General features: G+C 45.9%; 1 protein-coding gene across 1 annotated transcript in view; it reads left to right on the top strand.

Moving 5' to 3' along the window:
- The window catches only part of samd12 (sterile alpha motif domain containing 12), a 66,221-nt gene extending 51,877 nt beyond the window's left edge, over nucleotides 1-14,344 (top strand). The window contains exons 5-7 of the mRNA XM_048230253.1: nucleotides 12,948-13,040; nucleotides 14,048-14,053; nucleotides 14,274-14,344. Coding sequence (XP_048086210.1) covers nucleotides 12,948-13,040; nucleotides 14,048-14,053; nucleotides 14,274-14,344 — 170 coding nt within the window. The remainder of the gene's footprint in view (nucleotides 1-12,947; nucleotides 13,041-14,047; nucleotides 14,054-14,273) is intronic.
- Nucleotides 14,345-15,994: the final 1,650 nt, after the last annotated feature.

Raw genomic sequence — 15,994 nt, forward strand, 5'->3', positions numbered from 1 at the left:
TGGGGGGTGGTGGAGAGTGAGAGGGATCATAGGGAAGAGGGTAGCCTAGGACGGGATGGAGCACTGGGCCCTGAGAGAAGAGGAGTCTGGATAGAAAGTAGAAGTGAAGGCCCCTGTTAACCCCCATTACCCTTCTCTTCTTCTCAACACCATTAGCAGAATACCAATGCCTTACTCTCCTGCTCCCTCACTCTCTCTCTCTCTCTCTCTCTCTCTCTCTCGCTCTCTCTCCTTCATTCACTCTCTGGTTCACTCATTCTGCTTTCTTTTGCCATCACACAATTTTATATGGGTGTGGGGGCTGCTGACAAACGGGCCAAGGGGAATGTGATTGGTGAAAGCGGATGTTTAGTGAATGCTAAGCACCTACTTAATTCCCCAGTCAAAAGATGCTCGGGCTGATCTCAATATTTATCTTCCGCACGGTTATCAGGGCACAAATGTGCAGCAGCATGTGAATTTGAAAATGGATATGCTCTGATGGGGGACAAAATTGTCTCTACACACATTCCATCCCTCTATCTCTCTCTCCCTCGCTCTCCCTCCTATACAACATCTACTCAGAAGACTGACATTCCTGAAGCAGTGGAATGGAAGTGCTGTCCATGTATACTTCGGGGCTGTACTGTATACGGGGGTTTACATATAAATGAACTATTCGTGAATGCATTACTCCAGCAGCTTGCTTGCGATAAGTTGCCATTGAGGGTATGCTGATCTCAGTGTTGCAGAGACATGGCAGCAAGAACAGGAAGACCAGGATGTTTGCTGTGATCAAAGGAGATGAGAAGTCCTGTCATTCTTCCCTTCCTCTGCTCACTGAACTCGTCTTCTGCAACAACGTTACATAAATCTCTAAGAAGTAAACCTTCTTCCTCTTCTTCTTCTCCTTCTTCTTCTTCTTCTTCCATCCAATCAGTTGCAGCATAGCCCTTCTCTAGTCTCCAAGTTCAACTTCATATTTCATATTGCTCTTTATTTCTCCAAAGAGACGTTTAGAAGAAACAGGTGAGATCCAATTTCAAATGTTGCTTTCCTATGGGCTGTCGCTGAATGGACTTCACTGTTCTGGGAAAACGTTGGCTTGCATGTATCACTGACCACCTCAATTTTGCTGAGAATCTACTCTGGATAGCAAGAACAAATTAACACCCGCACTGTAGACTCTTGTTCACAGACCACTGGGCTTTTGATAAATGAAGCTAATAAATGGATTTATGGACTGGAAACAGTGTCCAACAGATGCTGGAAAGAGCACTGCAGTCACGCAATGAGATTAACAGGTGCAGAGAATCATGTTAAAATTGCTGAAAAATGGCAGTAGTTGTTTACTGACCTTTTGAACTTTTAACCTTTTCTGTGCCATGCAGCTCTTGATGCTGTGCAATGGAATGCATAGACAATAGCACAAAGATAGTTGGTAGGGAAGACTTTTCAGTTTGGAATGGTTCTGTTTGGATAGACCCTGCCTATTTGGCACCAACACAATGAACACATGCCCATCATGTATAAAACACAGTTGACTGGCAGAGGAAGACTTGCGTTCAGAGCAGCCTGACAATAGAGTTTCAGCAAGCGACTTGGCCAAAGTCGGTGAAGAAGAATGTCTTAATCAAAGTGCCTGACCCCAGTGGCCTTAAAGTAATAACATCTGGCTTCCATTTAGATTGTGTGCAAGGCACATGTTAATGCAAATGTGACGGCATAATGTTTCTTCTTGTCTGACATTTTCGTCTTATATTCTTAGAGGTGAAAAGATTCTCCATAACTTGCCCCATTTCTCTGCTTCACTTTTGCTGACATATTTCAGGCCAGGAAACATCTGTGGCAGATGTTCCTGTTAAATCACCCAGGGATTGCTTGTCCCCAGATCTCCACGCAGCTCCAACCAGAGAGTAAGCTTGGGTGCCGTGCAATCACAACACGCACAGAACTCTCCCCGGAGCTGGATTTCAGCTTGGCATCTGCAATATATCAAAATGTCTTTTTTGTTTTTTTTTCACTTTCTGATTTTTTTTTTGTGGAGAAAACATTGCTGCTTGGCATGCCACCGTTGTTATAGTCGTTATATGCTCATCCCATGAACTTTGTGACTTTGTATATTTATACTAGGGAAATGTTGTTTGCAGTTTTCCATTGATACAGTTGTGGCTGCTTTTCTGTTTATAGAGATCTTTGGAGGAACTCGGTAATGAAAGCAATGTGTTCCCAGATACCCTGTTTTATCCCACTGTTAGCCATACAGTATATGTCAGGCCACTTTTCACTCTCTCTGCTGCCTGATTTCAACTCGTTGCGTAAACTGTGTTTGACTGGCAAGGGCGCTCTGTAATTATTGACAAGAGAAGTAAACAGTCATTCCCCTTGCTGATAGGCCCTACAGGTGAGTTGGCACGCCACGTAGGGTGTGCTCCCCACTCCGATTCTTCTGCCTGTCGGTTCAGTTAAAAAGCGACCAGACTTGTTGTTGCATGAGAATGTGGTTTCCCTTTTAGTGACTACAGCCCTAACGACTACGCGGCAGCAGTCTTTCGACCACAGGTTATGTGAATGCCCCACAGCGACTGCTGTAATTGCGTGGGCATGGAAAGAAAGATGAAGCGTCTAAGCCGCTTTGGGGACTAAGGAAAGAGAGGAGTGAAAGAGTGCATGATTGAGAGAGAGAGAGATAGCAGGGAGAAAAAGAGAGCGTACTGATGTGAGTGTGGTTTCTCTAAATAGTTGACGAAGTCGCTGCGGCTCCATCAAGGCCACTCTCCACCTTGATGAAGATGTCCAGCTGCGACGTCAATTACTGAACCAGGAGCTGTTAACACAACATGCGACAGGCGATCCATCACAAGCACTGTACAGACTCAAGCCGACGTCGATACCACCCTCTTTAGAGATAAAGAGACGTGAAGACAATACACCTCTTCAGCACCACCCCCCTCTCTCACTCACTCTCTCCTTCTATCTCAATCACCCTCTCTTTCAGTCATGCTGAGCTCTGTCTCTCTCTTCCCCCAGTCCTCCCACATTATCATCTTGTCGTCTCTCCCCGCTCTCTTTCTCTCGTAATCTCTGTTTAACGTCCACTCTTCACTGTCCCTCTGTGTTCCGTCTTTAACTGCCTTATCAGCTACACCCACGACACCTCACCTCACCCTCTCTCTCTCTACACCACCCACCCACCCACCCACCACCCTTCTCTCTCCTCCTTTCTTCCGTTCCAATTGAAGCCCACCATTTCAAATCAGCATGCCAAGTTTGAAAGCATTGACTGACTGTCCACCCCACGGACTCAAGTTGTCATTGTCAGTAATGCCTCACTGCCTACATTAACGCTAATAATGTTTCTCTCTTCTTCCCCCCCCCCCTTGCTATTGAAAGGGCTTTTGTGTTTGTCTATTTCTGATTGTTATTCAGAGTGTCTTATTTTTGAAGGATGTTTTTTTCTTCTTCTCTAGGTTTTTGATTTCATACTTGAATTGTCAGAAAAAAAAATGACTGCAGAGAGCTAACACCTGGCCCTCAGTGATTCGCAAAGACAAGCTCATTCCCCCTCCTCATCCCTAATGAAGAATGAAATCCTGTCATTTTCTGCTGCAGGGTTTCAGACGAGTTTTTCCTCCATCATCGGCGTCACTTTGGCTTTATTTTTTTATTATTATTATTTCGCATACAGAAACCCAAATAGATTTAGAGAGACGCCATGCAAATGGACGATGATTCATGCAGTGAATAGAGCCTGAGCAGTGGGGAAATAATTCCTATGGCAAAGTAATGTGCACACATATTCACACAATGTTTTCACACATGCACACACGCATACACCAAACACACACACACACACACACACACACACACACACACAGGTCAAACAGTGGTGACTCATGCGTGGGGTGGGTTGGTGAAATTGTCGGGCTATAAGCCGGGCATGTGATTGGTGTCATTACACTCCAGGTGTTATGTGGGCAATGCCGTGGCATCTGTGCCCAGTTAGAAGAGCGTCTCCCGTCATGCCAGCGCTAACATTGGCATGTGGCAGACTGAGTCAGCCTGGGCTGGTTACGCCAGGTTTGGTTGGTGCCAGAGCTCTGGACCAAAGCCCGTGTTAGGTTTGCGAGGTGGAAGAGTTTGCTTGGCTCTGGAGCCGTGTCTGAACAGCATCTGTGGTGAGAACCTGGTTCTTGCTTTGTGCTAGAGGAGCCTCTGAGGCTCACCAGACTGAGCCCAATAATCTGCATATGTTCCACCTTTCCCAGCTGACTGACCACACTCGCCTGACTAAACTCATCGGGTTCAAACTTAGTAACATCTGCATGGTTGCTTGTCCTCACCTAGGAGACCACTTGATATTTATGACTGGGTTTTAAAATTCAGCTGAATTTTGTTGTATATACTCATTGAGTGAAATATCTAAAAATATATTTTTTAGATTGTTAGCTGTGTTTGCCATTGGCTCCTAGTACAAACCAGTCCCTTGTTTCATAACCTACTAAGAATATATATTATGTAATAGCACCTTGTGGTGTCCTTGTGCTAACACACCATTTCTTTTTTACTTTTTCCTCTGAAAAGTTTGAGCCTATATATTTAGGTCAAAAGTGAGTACAAAATGTCTAAATGGTGTAGTGCAGTGTATATGTGTAATGTGTAATGATGGGGCAGTCATTGACACGCTGTACTGACAGTAAACAGGGTTAGTAGTAGGGTTAAGTTTATAGAAGCACCGAGTATCACTGTGTGTGTGTGCAACCTTGCGGACGTGTGTGAGAGAGGGAGAGTGTATTTGAACATCGTGTGTCAGGCTCACTCAAAGGACACATGCATAAAAGCTATGTATATCACATAGTTGTCATGGCAACTCTCAAATCAAGTCAAACTCAAATCTCAAGTGAATACATGTATGTGGAATAAAAACATGCTAGTAACCTTCACTTACGTGTTCATCTGAAGAACATATAAGTATGCACTGTAATTTTCAATATGTATTTTAAGAGCCACTAAGCTCTATCCCTGTTTGCCATTTTCCCCCCTGAATTACAACGTTCTAGTAGTTATACTGAAGGTTTGCTCATTTTTGAATTTGTTTGCTTCTCTCTCCCTGAGTTCTCTCTGTCCTCCACTCTCTGTCTGACATTTTGTACCTCCCATTTAGGTATGCGCCATGAGTGGCATCTACCCCTTTTGTTAATTTTATTTGTGTCTGTTTGTTTCATTTGTGTGTGCAGAGTAGGCGTTTGAACAGGTGACCCATTTCGCTGGAGCTGCCGGGTGGAAGTGAACAAATTAGTCACCGGCAGTACAAATACACACCCCCTTCCAGCCCCTCCCCTCCCCTCCCCTCCCCTCACGCCTCGATTTCTCTATTTCTTACATCGATTTTTTTTTTTTTTTTTTTTTTACTTTACTGCCACAGCTTTCACTGGCAATTGAAAATCATTGTGTTTCTTTATGGCTCCTATTTGGCCGTGAATGTGCTAGACTAGGACTCTGTCTCCCTCTCTTTCTCTCTCACTCAGTCACTCTCTATATCAGGGATAGTGATAAAGGCGAACTGGGAGGCTTCTAACAGACTTGATGCACTTGATGATGAGGAGGTGGAGGCCTGGGCGGGTTGGCTTGGGCGGAGGGGAAAGGAGAGAGGGGAAAGTGTTTTCCTGGCGACACGCTCCCCAGAGTGGAGATGCACTTCCTGTTATTAATATTTATCGTTTAGGTAGCTTAGCTGCAGCCCCCCTCCAGAGCGACCTACATAGCTGACAGTTTGCTTCGGCGCTGTGGGTCTGTATGACTGTGCTTGCTTGTGTATGTGTGCATGTGTGTCTCTGTGTGTGTATATTTATATAAGGGTTTGTGTGTGCGTGTGTGTGTGTTTGGGGGGGGGCGCAAGCCCTGACGTGCGACACACAGTCTGTTCAGGTGCATCCCAGTGCACAAGGGACAGCCCAGCGCCTCAACTGTGCATATGAACTTCCTCTGACCCCCTCGGGAAAACACACACACACACACACACAGATTCACTCCAACTATGGCAAGACACTGACTGCAAATCTGGAATCTGTGTTGGGCTCTTAGTGAAGGAAATGAGAGATTTGTTAGCTTAGCTCGAGTGTTTGTGGGTGGAGGAGATGGCCAGACATGTTGGTGGGTGGAAGGAATATTCTTGCTTTTACCAGAGGCACTTCGCTTGAGGCGCTTTAGAAGGACATTTGTACAGAACAACCTGATGTTTGAGAGACCTCTTGTACCATATCTGAGTTGAGTTTCTCATATAATTTATACACCCATTTACTTGTACACTTCAGTTAACCCCCAGGAAGATCTTGTAACATATGTGCCTAAGAATTTGTAATGAAGTTAAGACTTATCCTTTTGTGTGACCTCTCTTGCCTTAAAAATAAACAAGGGAGGGTGGGCAGAAATAGGCGACAAAACATGACTACTGAAGCAGAATAATTTAGTTTTGCCCCCTCTCTCAAACACCCACACCGTCACAGCAGAAGTAAACGCGCCTCTGCCAAGCTAATTGTTTGTTGAATTGATTTCTGATTTAATTACAGGCCTGTTACGTTTACCCACTGAAGCCCTGGGACCTAGTCTTAACAATAGGGCTGGGTTGTATGAAACAAAAGAGCCAGTGAATCAAAAGAAATATTTGAAAAAGTAGCTACACACATTGCCCTCGGAAAAAGAGAAAGTTTTCTACATTGCAAAACAGCGGACCTTCCTGCTAATGGAGGTGTTAGCCTTGAAGCTTCACTTTTTGACCCTCACATACAACACACCTGTTTATGTCTATTTATGGAGGTGGACCTCTGGAGATTGGTTCACCACTGTTTCTTTCTCTCTCTATGGAGCTTGTTTATTATTAAATCATGGTTGTTGGCTTTTTTCCCTTCTCTAACCATTAGCATGAGTGAACTGAGGGAGGTCGCTTAAGATGGAGGCACATCTGCCTTGTGAATAGACAGAGAGGGATGGGAGATAACAAGGTGAAAGTTTAGTGAGGAAAACTGTGGCAAGGACATTCCGGAACCATCCATAGGGCAAGAATGCAAGACTTCCTTTTGTCTTTCCTGCAAGAATTTCCCTTCCCTGTAAGAATTGCCTCTTAGTGCGAAGGCCTTAACTCCCCCCTGACAGATTCAAAAATATCTTATTCTCTACAGTATGTGTCCTTAACTGAGTATCAAAAGGTTTGACGAGCAATGTTGAGTCATTATTCAGAGAATGTTTTCCATTTAGAATTGTTCAAGGTCACGAAGAGGAGGTGCTATGTGAGGACACGGCTCTTATCAGTGGGCCGATGAGCTTGAATGAAAGGGGAACGTGTAGAGCCGTCATGTTGAAGTGCTTTTTCGTGAGTCCCTCTTCTCCAGCCAATCATAGGCATAACAAGGACAGGGGATTAGGGGGCACAGCGACTTACAAATGTGGCCGTCAGGGCATCTTTTCACGACAGCCCCGAGTGGAGTTCTGGACAGCCCTAGCCTTTATCAGACTGGCCCATTGTTGAGCGAACTTGAACTGTGATGGGGGCATTCTCATTTTTTCCTCATCAAGTTTTGTCTCATCACAAGTCTACTGAAAGACTTTGTTTCTGATGTTTTTTTTGTTGTTTTTTTATGGTTAAGATGTGGGGAAAAACAAAGACATCAACAGTCCCCACGTCACACTGTGCAGATCCTGTCTGTACTCAATGTCCTGTCATATATTTCATTGAATTTTGAGGTTTTTGGTTTTTCCTTCATCTTGGCACTAGAACAGTTGCTTTGGTTCTTTTTGCATTTTATTTTCATTTTTATTTCATTATTCATCTTCTGTGATGGCCAGTGCTGAGTGGACGGGTGTCACCACCGAAGATATGAGGAAGTCGCTCAGCCGGTCGCTCGGTCAGTCTCCCTCCCTGAGCGTAGCACAATGGCAGCCATGGCGGCGTGCTAAATAAATTATCGCGCAGCTATTTCTGAGCTGAAGTGTAAATGCAGTAATCCACAGAGCAGGAGCCGGGAGAGGAGTCGGTGCAGCCTCATTGGGGAATACGCCACTCTCTTCATCCTCTCTCTCTTCCTCTCTCTCTCCTCTTGCTGTCTCTCTCCCTCTCTACATCGCACGCCATCCCCTCACACCCTCCTCCGACTGCTCTCTCTCGTTCTGTCGTTCCCTCTTCCTCTCCCACACACTCTCTTCATCTTCTGCCTGCCTCTCCCTCTTTTCACACACTCTCCTTTTCACTCCATCTCTCACATCCTCACCCAACCACTCTTTCTCTCTCTCTCTCTCACTATCTCCACTAATCCCTCTCTTTTCTGCTGTTTCTGTCAGAGGAGATATTATGATATTCCCCACCATATGCCAGGCTACTTTAGCCTGTCTGCATTTCTCTCTCTCTCATCTCTCTCTGCACTACAGAGGTTAACCCTTACCAGAGAAATCTGTTGAGCCAAATCAATTAATCATTAGAAGCGCAGTCACAACCATTCAACATTCAGCACTGAAGAGAGCTCGTTCCGCAGGTCACTGAGACATAAAAGGAGAGTGTGTGTGTGTGTGTGAGAGAGAGAGAGAGAGAGAGAGAGAGAGAGAGAGAGAGAAAGACAACCTCCCTTCTGGATAGAAAAGGTACAAATGGTTCCAACTTTCCCCTCAGCCTTGTCATGCTATTTGTCCACAGTGAGAGCCACCCTCCAATAACAGTGTGTAATAGGACATAATGGCGCGTAGTTAATCATAGCCTGTGTGGGGGGTGAGGAGGTTAATGATGGCACAGGAGCGCTCTTGAGAATGAACCCCTGCTCGGCAGGTATTTATCAATGCCATGTGTGGGTCTTTGCAAGGTCACAGCGACAGGGGACATCCCAGTCTCACCTGTAGAGAGACGAAAGGGGAAGGAGAAGCTGTGGTTTCATGACTTTTGAAGTATTAAGGAAGTGAAAGTTCCTCTTGTTATTTGGTTCCACTATAGCTGAGCCATGTGACTCTGGGTCTTTTACCTGGTATTTTTGCAGTATCATTTTGCAGTGTTATCAGTGGTTAACCCGAAGAGGAACAGGAAAGAAAAACATATGCGAAGGACATGCAAAAATAGTATTCCCCAGTTTTATGCAAATGTATCCAAATCTACAGAATATGCACACACAACTCGGTACGCATATAAACAAACACCCCACTCCTCCCAGTACACTCACACACACACACACACACACTGCACAGTACACTTGTAAACACATGACCCCCAACTCCCACACACACACATACACGCATATGCCAAGGTTCAGCGGCACACTCTCCATGCCTTCAGTTTAGAACCTGACGAGGTCTGTAGGAAAACTGGCTTTCAGCTCTAATGTATTCAGGAACATGAAGAAAAATAAGGAGGGAGAAGCCGCGGAGAACACTTGTTCAACGCCACCCCCCCCCTCCTCCTCTTCCATCCGTCACTTTCCCTGTTATCCCTCACTTCTTCCCTCCTCCTGTTTTTCACACACACACATGCAGCGTGGGGAGTGCTCAGATGAGAGGAAGATGGAAAGTGAGAGAGAGAGAGAGAGAGAGAGAGAGAGAGAGAGAGAGAGTAGAATGCATGCAGAGCGGATGCGAGCGCGTGATGAGCGTCAGGGCCAAACAAGCGAAGCGGCTCGGCGGCATGAAAAGGCTTATTTGCTTAACCTCAGCGGGTTATGCTGATCGGGAGCGCCGCGCGAGAATACACTTCCCCTCTCCGCAGTTGTTTGTTTGGAAATTGAGGGCAGTGCAAAAAAAAGCAAAGGGAGCTTGTGAACTGTGAAAGCGAGAGAGAGAGAGATAGAGAAAAAATGAAAGAGAGACAGAAAGAGAGTCTAAAACAGACGGAAAGAAAGAACAGGATGACCTATTTAAACCTATAAAGTGGGAAAGTGCCCCCACTAAGTCTGTGCACCGTGTTACAAAACAGCCTTGTTTGGGAATGGCCTTTGATTTGCCATGGAGACGAAGCAAGCTGCAGCCTCCTCAGGCTCAGGTTATTTATTCCGAATCAGGTCCTGCCAGTGGACCTCATGCACAGGCGCTACAGCAGCTTTATGGCGGGTTCCAACAGGTGCTTATCCTTAGTCCTGGACATGATGTGGCCCAGTCCGGCTCTAGAACAAACCTGGACAAAGCTGGACCGGAGTCCTCTACTTACTCGGAAGGGTTGGGTTGAGAGCTTGGAGGGGCTGAGGGAGGAGTTGTGGGTCATTCATTGCCGGGTGAGTGTTGACAGTCTAATGCAGGCCGTAGATGCAACGAAATTGGAACTGTATGCTGGAAACACTGCAGCATTGTGAGCTATAAGGCAGACAGATAAGGAGCAATCACAGGTGCAGCACTACCTTCACCGTGTGTGCGTGTGTGTGTGTGTGTGTGTGTGTGTGTGTGTGTGTGTGTGTGTGTGTGTGTGTCTGTGCACTTCGCAAGCAACTGTGTGTGTGTACTGTGCCGGTGATTTAATAAAAGGAGGAAGGGTGATTACTAATGCATAGCTTGCCTCCAGCTCTCTCTCTCTCTCTCTTACCCCTCTCTCTCCCTCTCTCTCTTTCCATCTCTCTATCTCTCTCCCTCTCTCTCTCTCTCAAACTTTCTCTCACTCTCTCTGTTGAGTCTTTCTAAGGAACTCACCTCACGAGCACCTGTCTCTGAGACTCTCTCTCTCTCTCTCTCTTTCCTCCCTCATCCCTTTAATGTGTCTGAATCAAATTCATCATTCTTGCCAAGTCGCTAGGGAAAAACCCCGCTGTGCAATTGGCGAAATAGAAAGTGTCTAATGCCTGTCTCTCTGTTTTTCCCCCCTTCTTGTCCCCGTCGTGGGGGAAAATTGCGCGGGCAGACGGCCGCATTAATAAACACGCCGGTCCCTTTTGTTTGGGACCGAGATGGCTCCCTGCGTTAGCGCCTGCCATCAGAGAGAAGTCGCAAGCCTCGAATGCCTTACTCGTCCTCGTTGGATCTCTGCGTGGTTAGCTCATTCTTTTTCTCTTCTTTTATTCCCTCGTTCTTTCCCCCCCTCCTTAACTCCTCTCTGCACTGTCGTCTGAGGCAGGGGAACAGGGGAGTGAAAGTGTCTAGGATGGAGTTGAAGGCACTTCTCTCTCCTCACTGCCAGGTTTTATTGAGGTGGAATTGGAAAGGCTGGGTGGAGAGGAAGGAAGAGGAAAAAAATTGGGAAATAGTTCACAGTAGTTGACCTTCAAGGATTTTTTCAGGAAAAGAAAGGTGTTAGAAAGAGCAGAATATCAGATTTGGAAGAGAGGTGGGGGAAAGTGAGGCTTCAGTCTGTCTGCCAAGCCTCAAAAACAGTAATCATATGTTGCCTCGACGGATCGTGGTGTGTCTGTCAGGACGTGCCAAAGCTTTTGACTCGATGCCCATTGCCAAAGTATTCGGAGCGATTTTTCATGCTGATTTGTCTTTGGTTGAAAGGCTAAGAGAATGAGCTCAGTAGACACACCGCGGATGCGCTGCTGGAACTAGTGTTCTCTCGAGTAGCGGCAGAGTTCGCCGCGCTCGACCCCGGCTGTGCTGGCAAAACAAAAACAATAGAGCGAGGAAAATAACTAACTGAATAAATAAACAATGGTGAAAAGAAATCCTGACCTTGACTGGAAATAGAACACACAATGTATCATTTGACAGAACCCCAGGGGCTGTTCTCTACCCCCCAGCTCCAAACAGTGTGTGTGTGTGTGTGTGTGTGTGTGTGTGTGTGTGTATGTGTGTGTGTGTTTACAGTACGTACATGTTTTGCTGTTTGTGTTAGCGTGTATGCATATCCATGTGTACATTATGCGAATATGCGTGTGCATATATAGAGTTTGTGTGTGTGTCGGTTTCTGTAAGACTTTCAACGAAGATGTTCAGTTCTCTGACAGCTTGTCAGGGTTCTACCTGCTAACGAAATTCAAATGACACATATGTATTCAGCCATAATCGGCAGGGATCTCATATTCCATCACCATGCACTTTCACACAAAACACACAACATCAAAGTATTTTTTTTCTGGTTTTGCTTTGATTTTGTTGCATAGTATACAACAGCGTACAGCTCCAAGAAATGCTCATATTTGTTTGTGTGATTGTTCGATAGGGGAGCTTGTGTACTTGGGAGTCCTTGAAAGCGTTTGTTTTGCTGTCAGGAATCCCATGGTGCCTTTGGGCTGGAACTGTGGTGTGTGTGTGTGTGTGTGTGTGTGTGTGTGTGTGTGTGTGTGTGTGTGTGTGTGTGTGTGTGTGCACTTGCAAGGTGGGTTGGGCGGCTGTGAATGTCAGCTATCTAGGGGTGCCGTGCCATGCGGCGTGTCATTGGTCATATATCAAACCTCCGAAATGTCAGACATCTTCCCTTCACTTATGGCTCAGGGTCTAGGAGAGAAGAGGACCCTCCATATGTAATGATCCGCAAAGCTCTGCATTGTGGGCCGCAGTTGGCTGATACTTTCCGCATTGATTTTGGGGATGTTGTCTGGTGTTTACTTGTCTCTTCCCTTCTCTCGTTTTCTCTCTGCATCTCCCTCCCTTTCCCTCCCTCCTTCCTGACGCATTTTATTCTTTTTTTTAACTGTTTCCTTCCTTTTTTGGTCGTCTGTTTGATGTTTTCCATGCTGTCCAGCAGTGTTGTTTACCACCTCTCTTCTTTGTTTTGTTTTTCCTTTTGCCCTCCTCTCTTTTCTTCTTTTTCATCATCCCCGCCCTCCCATCTGCCTTTTCCTCATTGTTTGCTTTTCATCTTTTATATTTCTTCACATAGCTTGTGGTTAAATTCATGCTATCTCTCTCTCTACTTTCAATCTCTCTTTCTCTCTTTCTCTCTCTCTCTCTCTCTCTCTCTCTCTCTCTGCTCTTTATTTATTCCATATGGTTCACTAAAGGCTGTTTAAAGGTCAGCAAGCTTCTTATGGTTAACATTGTCTCTTTCTCTCTCTGTCTCTGTCTTTGTCTGGCAGCTTCCCTGGAGAGTTCTCTGGGTGCTCCTCCGGAGAACCCCTGGACCCCAGTCCTCCTGAGAACCCTGGACCACCACCCACCCCCAACCTGGGGCAATCTTCCTCTTCAACACCACCACCCCCTTCTCCCCACCTCACCTTCTCAAGATCTCCTCTACCCAACTATCTCACTAATCAACCACAATATGACCAATTGCGCTGAGTTACTGAACCTGACCACAGACTCAAATCCTCCCAACCTCACCCTCGCCCCCACCCACCCCTATTCTCACTACTTCAGCCTGATGTCCGAGGTATATTGACTTGAACTTGAGGAAACTACATTTCCCACAATCCCCCTTGGCCACACCAGGACATTGGAACTACTTGGATGACTGATCTCAGGAGTCCACCTCCTGACAGACGACCCCCTATGGAAGGACATTGCGTTGGCCTGTCAGACGAATGCCGACCACTGCGTTTCAACCTCTCCCGCAGTCTGCACTTTACTGCCCCATCACTTCCCTATCTGTCTGACCGCACCCCACCTCACCGTCCACCAGTCCTCCACGGTCCTGTCTGTCTATCTGTCAGTATGCGCAGCTGAGCATGCTGCCTTACAAACACACACTCACAACCACACACACGTACAGACTTATGTACACACAACGTTCCTGGCAAGGCTAGCTATATAAACATTCATGCTTACTTACACACACAAACATAGATGTATACATATCCAAAAGCTCCTATATCTACAGAGACGCACACACACCTCTTATACACGCATGCACATATTCACATTCTGAGGGGCCTTCTGACTAAGGTGGGACAGAGAGCGGTGACTTCAAATGGTTAAATTCATTGCTGAATTCCATTCCCTCTTTTGTTCCTTGCCCATTGTTTTGGTCTATTTTTCTTTCTCTATCTTCCTCTCTCTCTCTCTCTTTCTCTCTGTGTCTGTGTTTCTGGCTTTATATGTGGCTTCCATTATCTCCTCGACATACATCTCCTATGTAACACAATGTATATCCAGTGATCTCTTTCTGTCTGTCTGTTTGTTTGTTTGTGTGTGTGTGTATGTATATGTGTGTTGTGTTTCTCACCCTGTCTTGTGACAGTATGTGGTAGGTCTCATTGTACCCCTTAGCCCCCCCACCTCAATCCGAACCCACCTGTATTATGACTCACATATACTCATACAAACACATGCACTCATACACACACACACACACACACACACACACACACACACACACACACACACTTATACATACTGTACATTCTGTCCTTCAGTGTCAGAGAACCTCACAACTGTGACTCAGACCCATGTGTCTTAAAACAAAGGACCTGCCCTACCACAGGGGGCGCCATCACCGTCGAACCTCACATCCCCTCACACCTTACCCTGCCTGTAATGGCGGGCAGCATGGACAAACCACTCCTCGCCCACTATCTCTCTCTTTCTTTATTTGTGTAGAGAGGGGGATGAGGAAGGGATTGAGAACAACAAGATAGAGAGAAAAAGAAAATAATCGGACAACTCTCTAGAGATGCTGTTGTACCTTGCTGCTTGCTCACTGAGGATTATTTTTAGGTACAGGATGTGCCATTACTATCAGGAAAAGAAGTAGAGAGAAAGAGAGAGAGAGAAGAAAAATTAATATGTAAAGAAGTACTGGAAAAATCTGGCGCATACTGGACTTTCTGTCAGCAGAGAAAATGTATTCATCCTCCTCTGTCATAGCTCTCTTATTTCAAACAATATGTAATATATCGCCTAGTGTTATTGTTAATGTGAAAACGGCCTCTCACTGTTAACAATTATGGGGGGCTCCTATTAACTTACTAAGCACACTGAACGTTTTAGGTGACTAGTCCTGTCATTGTTTAGCCACTGTCAACTGTGTCTTTTCAAAACACTAAAAGCCACGTGGGCTAGCCCTTTTGAGCCAGTAGCAGACATTAGGAGCAACACATTTCACTCAAGCCACTGTAGTAGCATTGAGAGTTAAAAAGAAATGGGTGTGAACATCGCAGGACTTCCATATGGAGCGGGTGGTGATGATGATGACAATGATGAAGTCTTGGAAAAGCTAGGTTTTATTGAACAAAGCTATCAGAAAGGGTTGGGTTTAGTGGAAAGTAGCCAATTTGACCTAACTTGTGAGGACATCCATCCATGGTCTTCATTCTGGATGGTGGATAGCCTTAATAGATGCCTTGGAGGGAAAATGGGCTCCAGACTGCAGGTCACATGCATAGGTGAAAAATATGGGTTCAGAAAGCTCAGAGTATTCCCAGCTCTTAGAGTTGACCATCTGTGTTTGCTAGCCAGCGCAGTGGCTGAGTGAATGGGTGGGTCAAAATTGTAGCATGGCCTTTGCTTTCAAAGCCTGGAATATTCCACCTCTGTTTATTTTTTTCTTGGGTTGGTCCCCCTGCTGAGAAGCAGAAGTCCTGGCTCGGTGTGTTAGCCTAGCGTAGCATAGCGTAGTTCAGCCCCCTGAACGCGCCAGACGTCACCAGGGACCGGAGCAGTTGCTCAGACGACAATGTGCGTGTCATTACTTTACGCCTCAGTGGAGACCTGGTGTCACTATCCCCTCATGGGGGTTTAGGGAGGGGGTTGCTGGTGGTTTTTGTGATTAATGCTGGTACTCTCGGGAAGGGGGAGGGGGCGTATTCAGTGGAGGGTGTCGTGCCAGCGTATCTCCCAGAATTCTCTCTGCCCACAGGGCTGCCATGGCGACTGTGTGAGCCTCAGCTTGGAGACACCTGCCCCAACCCTGCACCCCCCTTTCTATATCAGTCATATCAGTATGTCGTCTTTTTGTTTGTTTGTTTGTTAGTTTGTTTATCTTTGCTTTTGGGAGCTGCTACTCCTCTAGGGTCTCTCTAGCACGTTTTTTGGTCTCGGTGCAGAAATTGCACACGAGCGTCACTGATGATCACTTTATATTATCTTGCACACATATACATGCAGGTACCATATTACAGTTACATCAGGTTGGGGAGACGAGCTCACAGCACACAAATAATATTTTGTCTGAGCGTGAGTCTAAACA

This window comes from Alosa alosa, chromosome 20 (assembly GCF_017589495.1).
Source record: "Alosa alosa isolate M-15738 ecotype Scorff River chromosome 20, AALO_Geno_1.1, whole genome shotgun sequence".
Lineage (NCBI taxonomy): Eukaryota > Metazoa > Chordata > Actinopteri > Clupeiformes > Clupeidae > Alosa > Alosa alosa.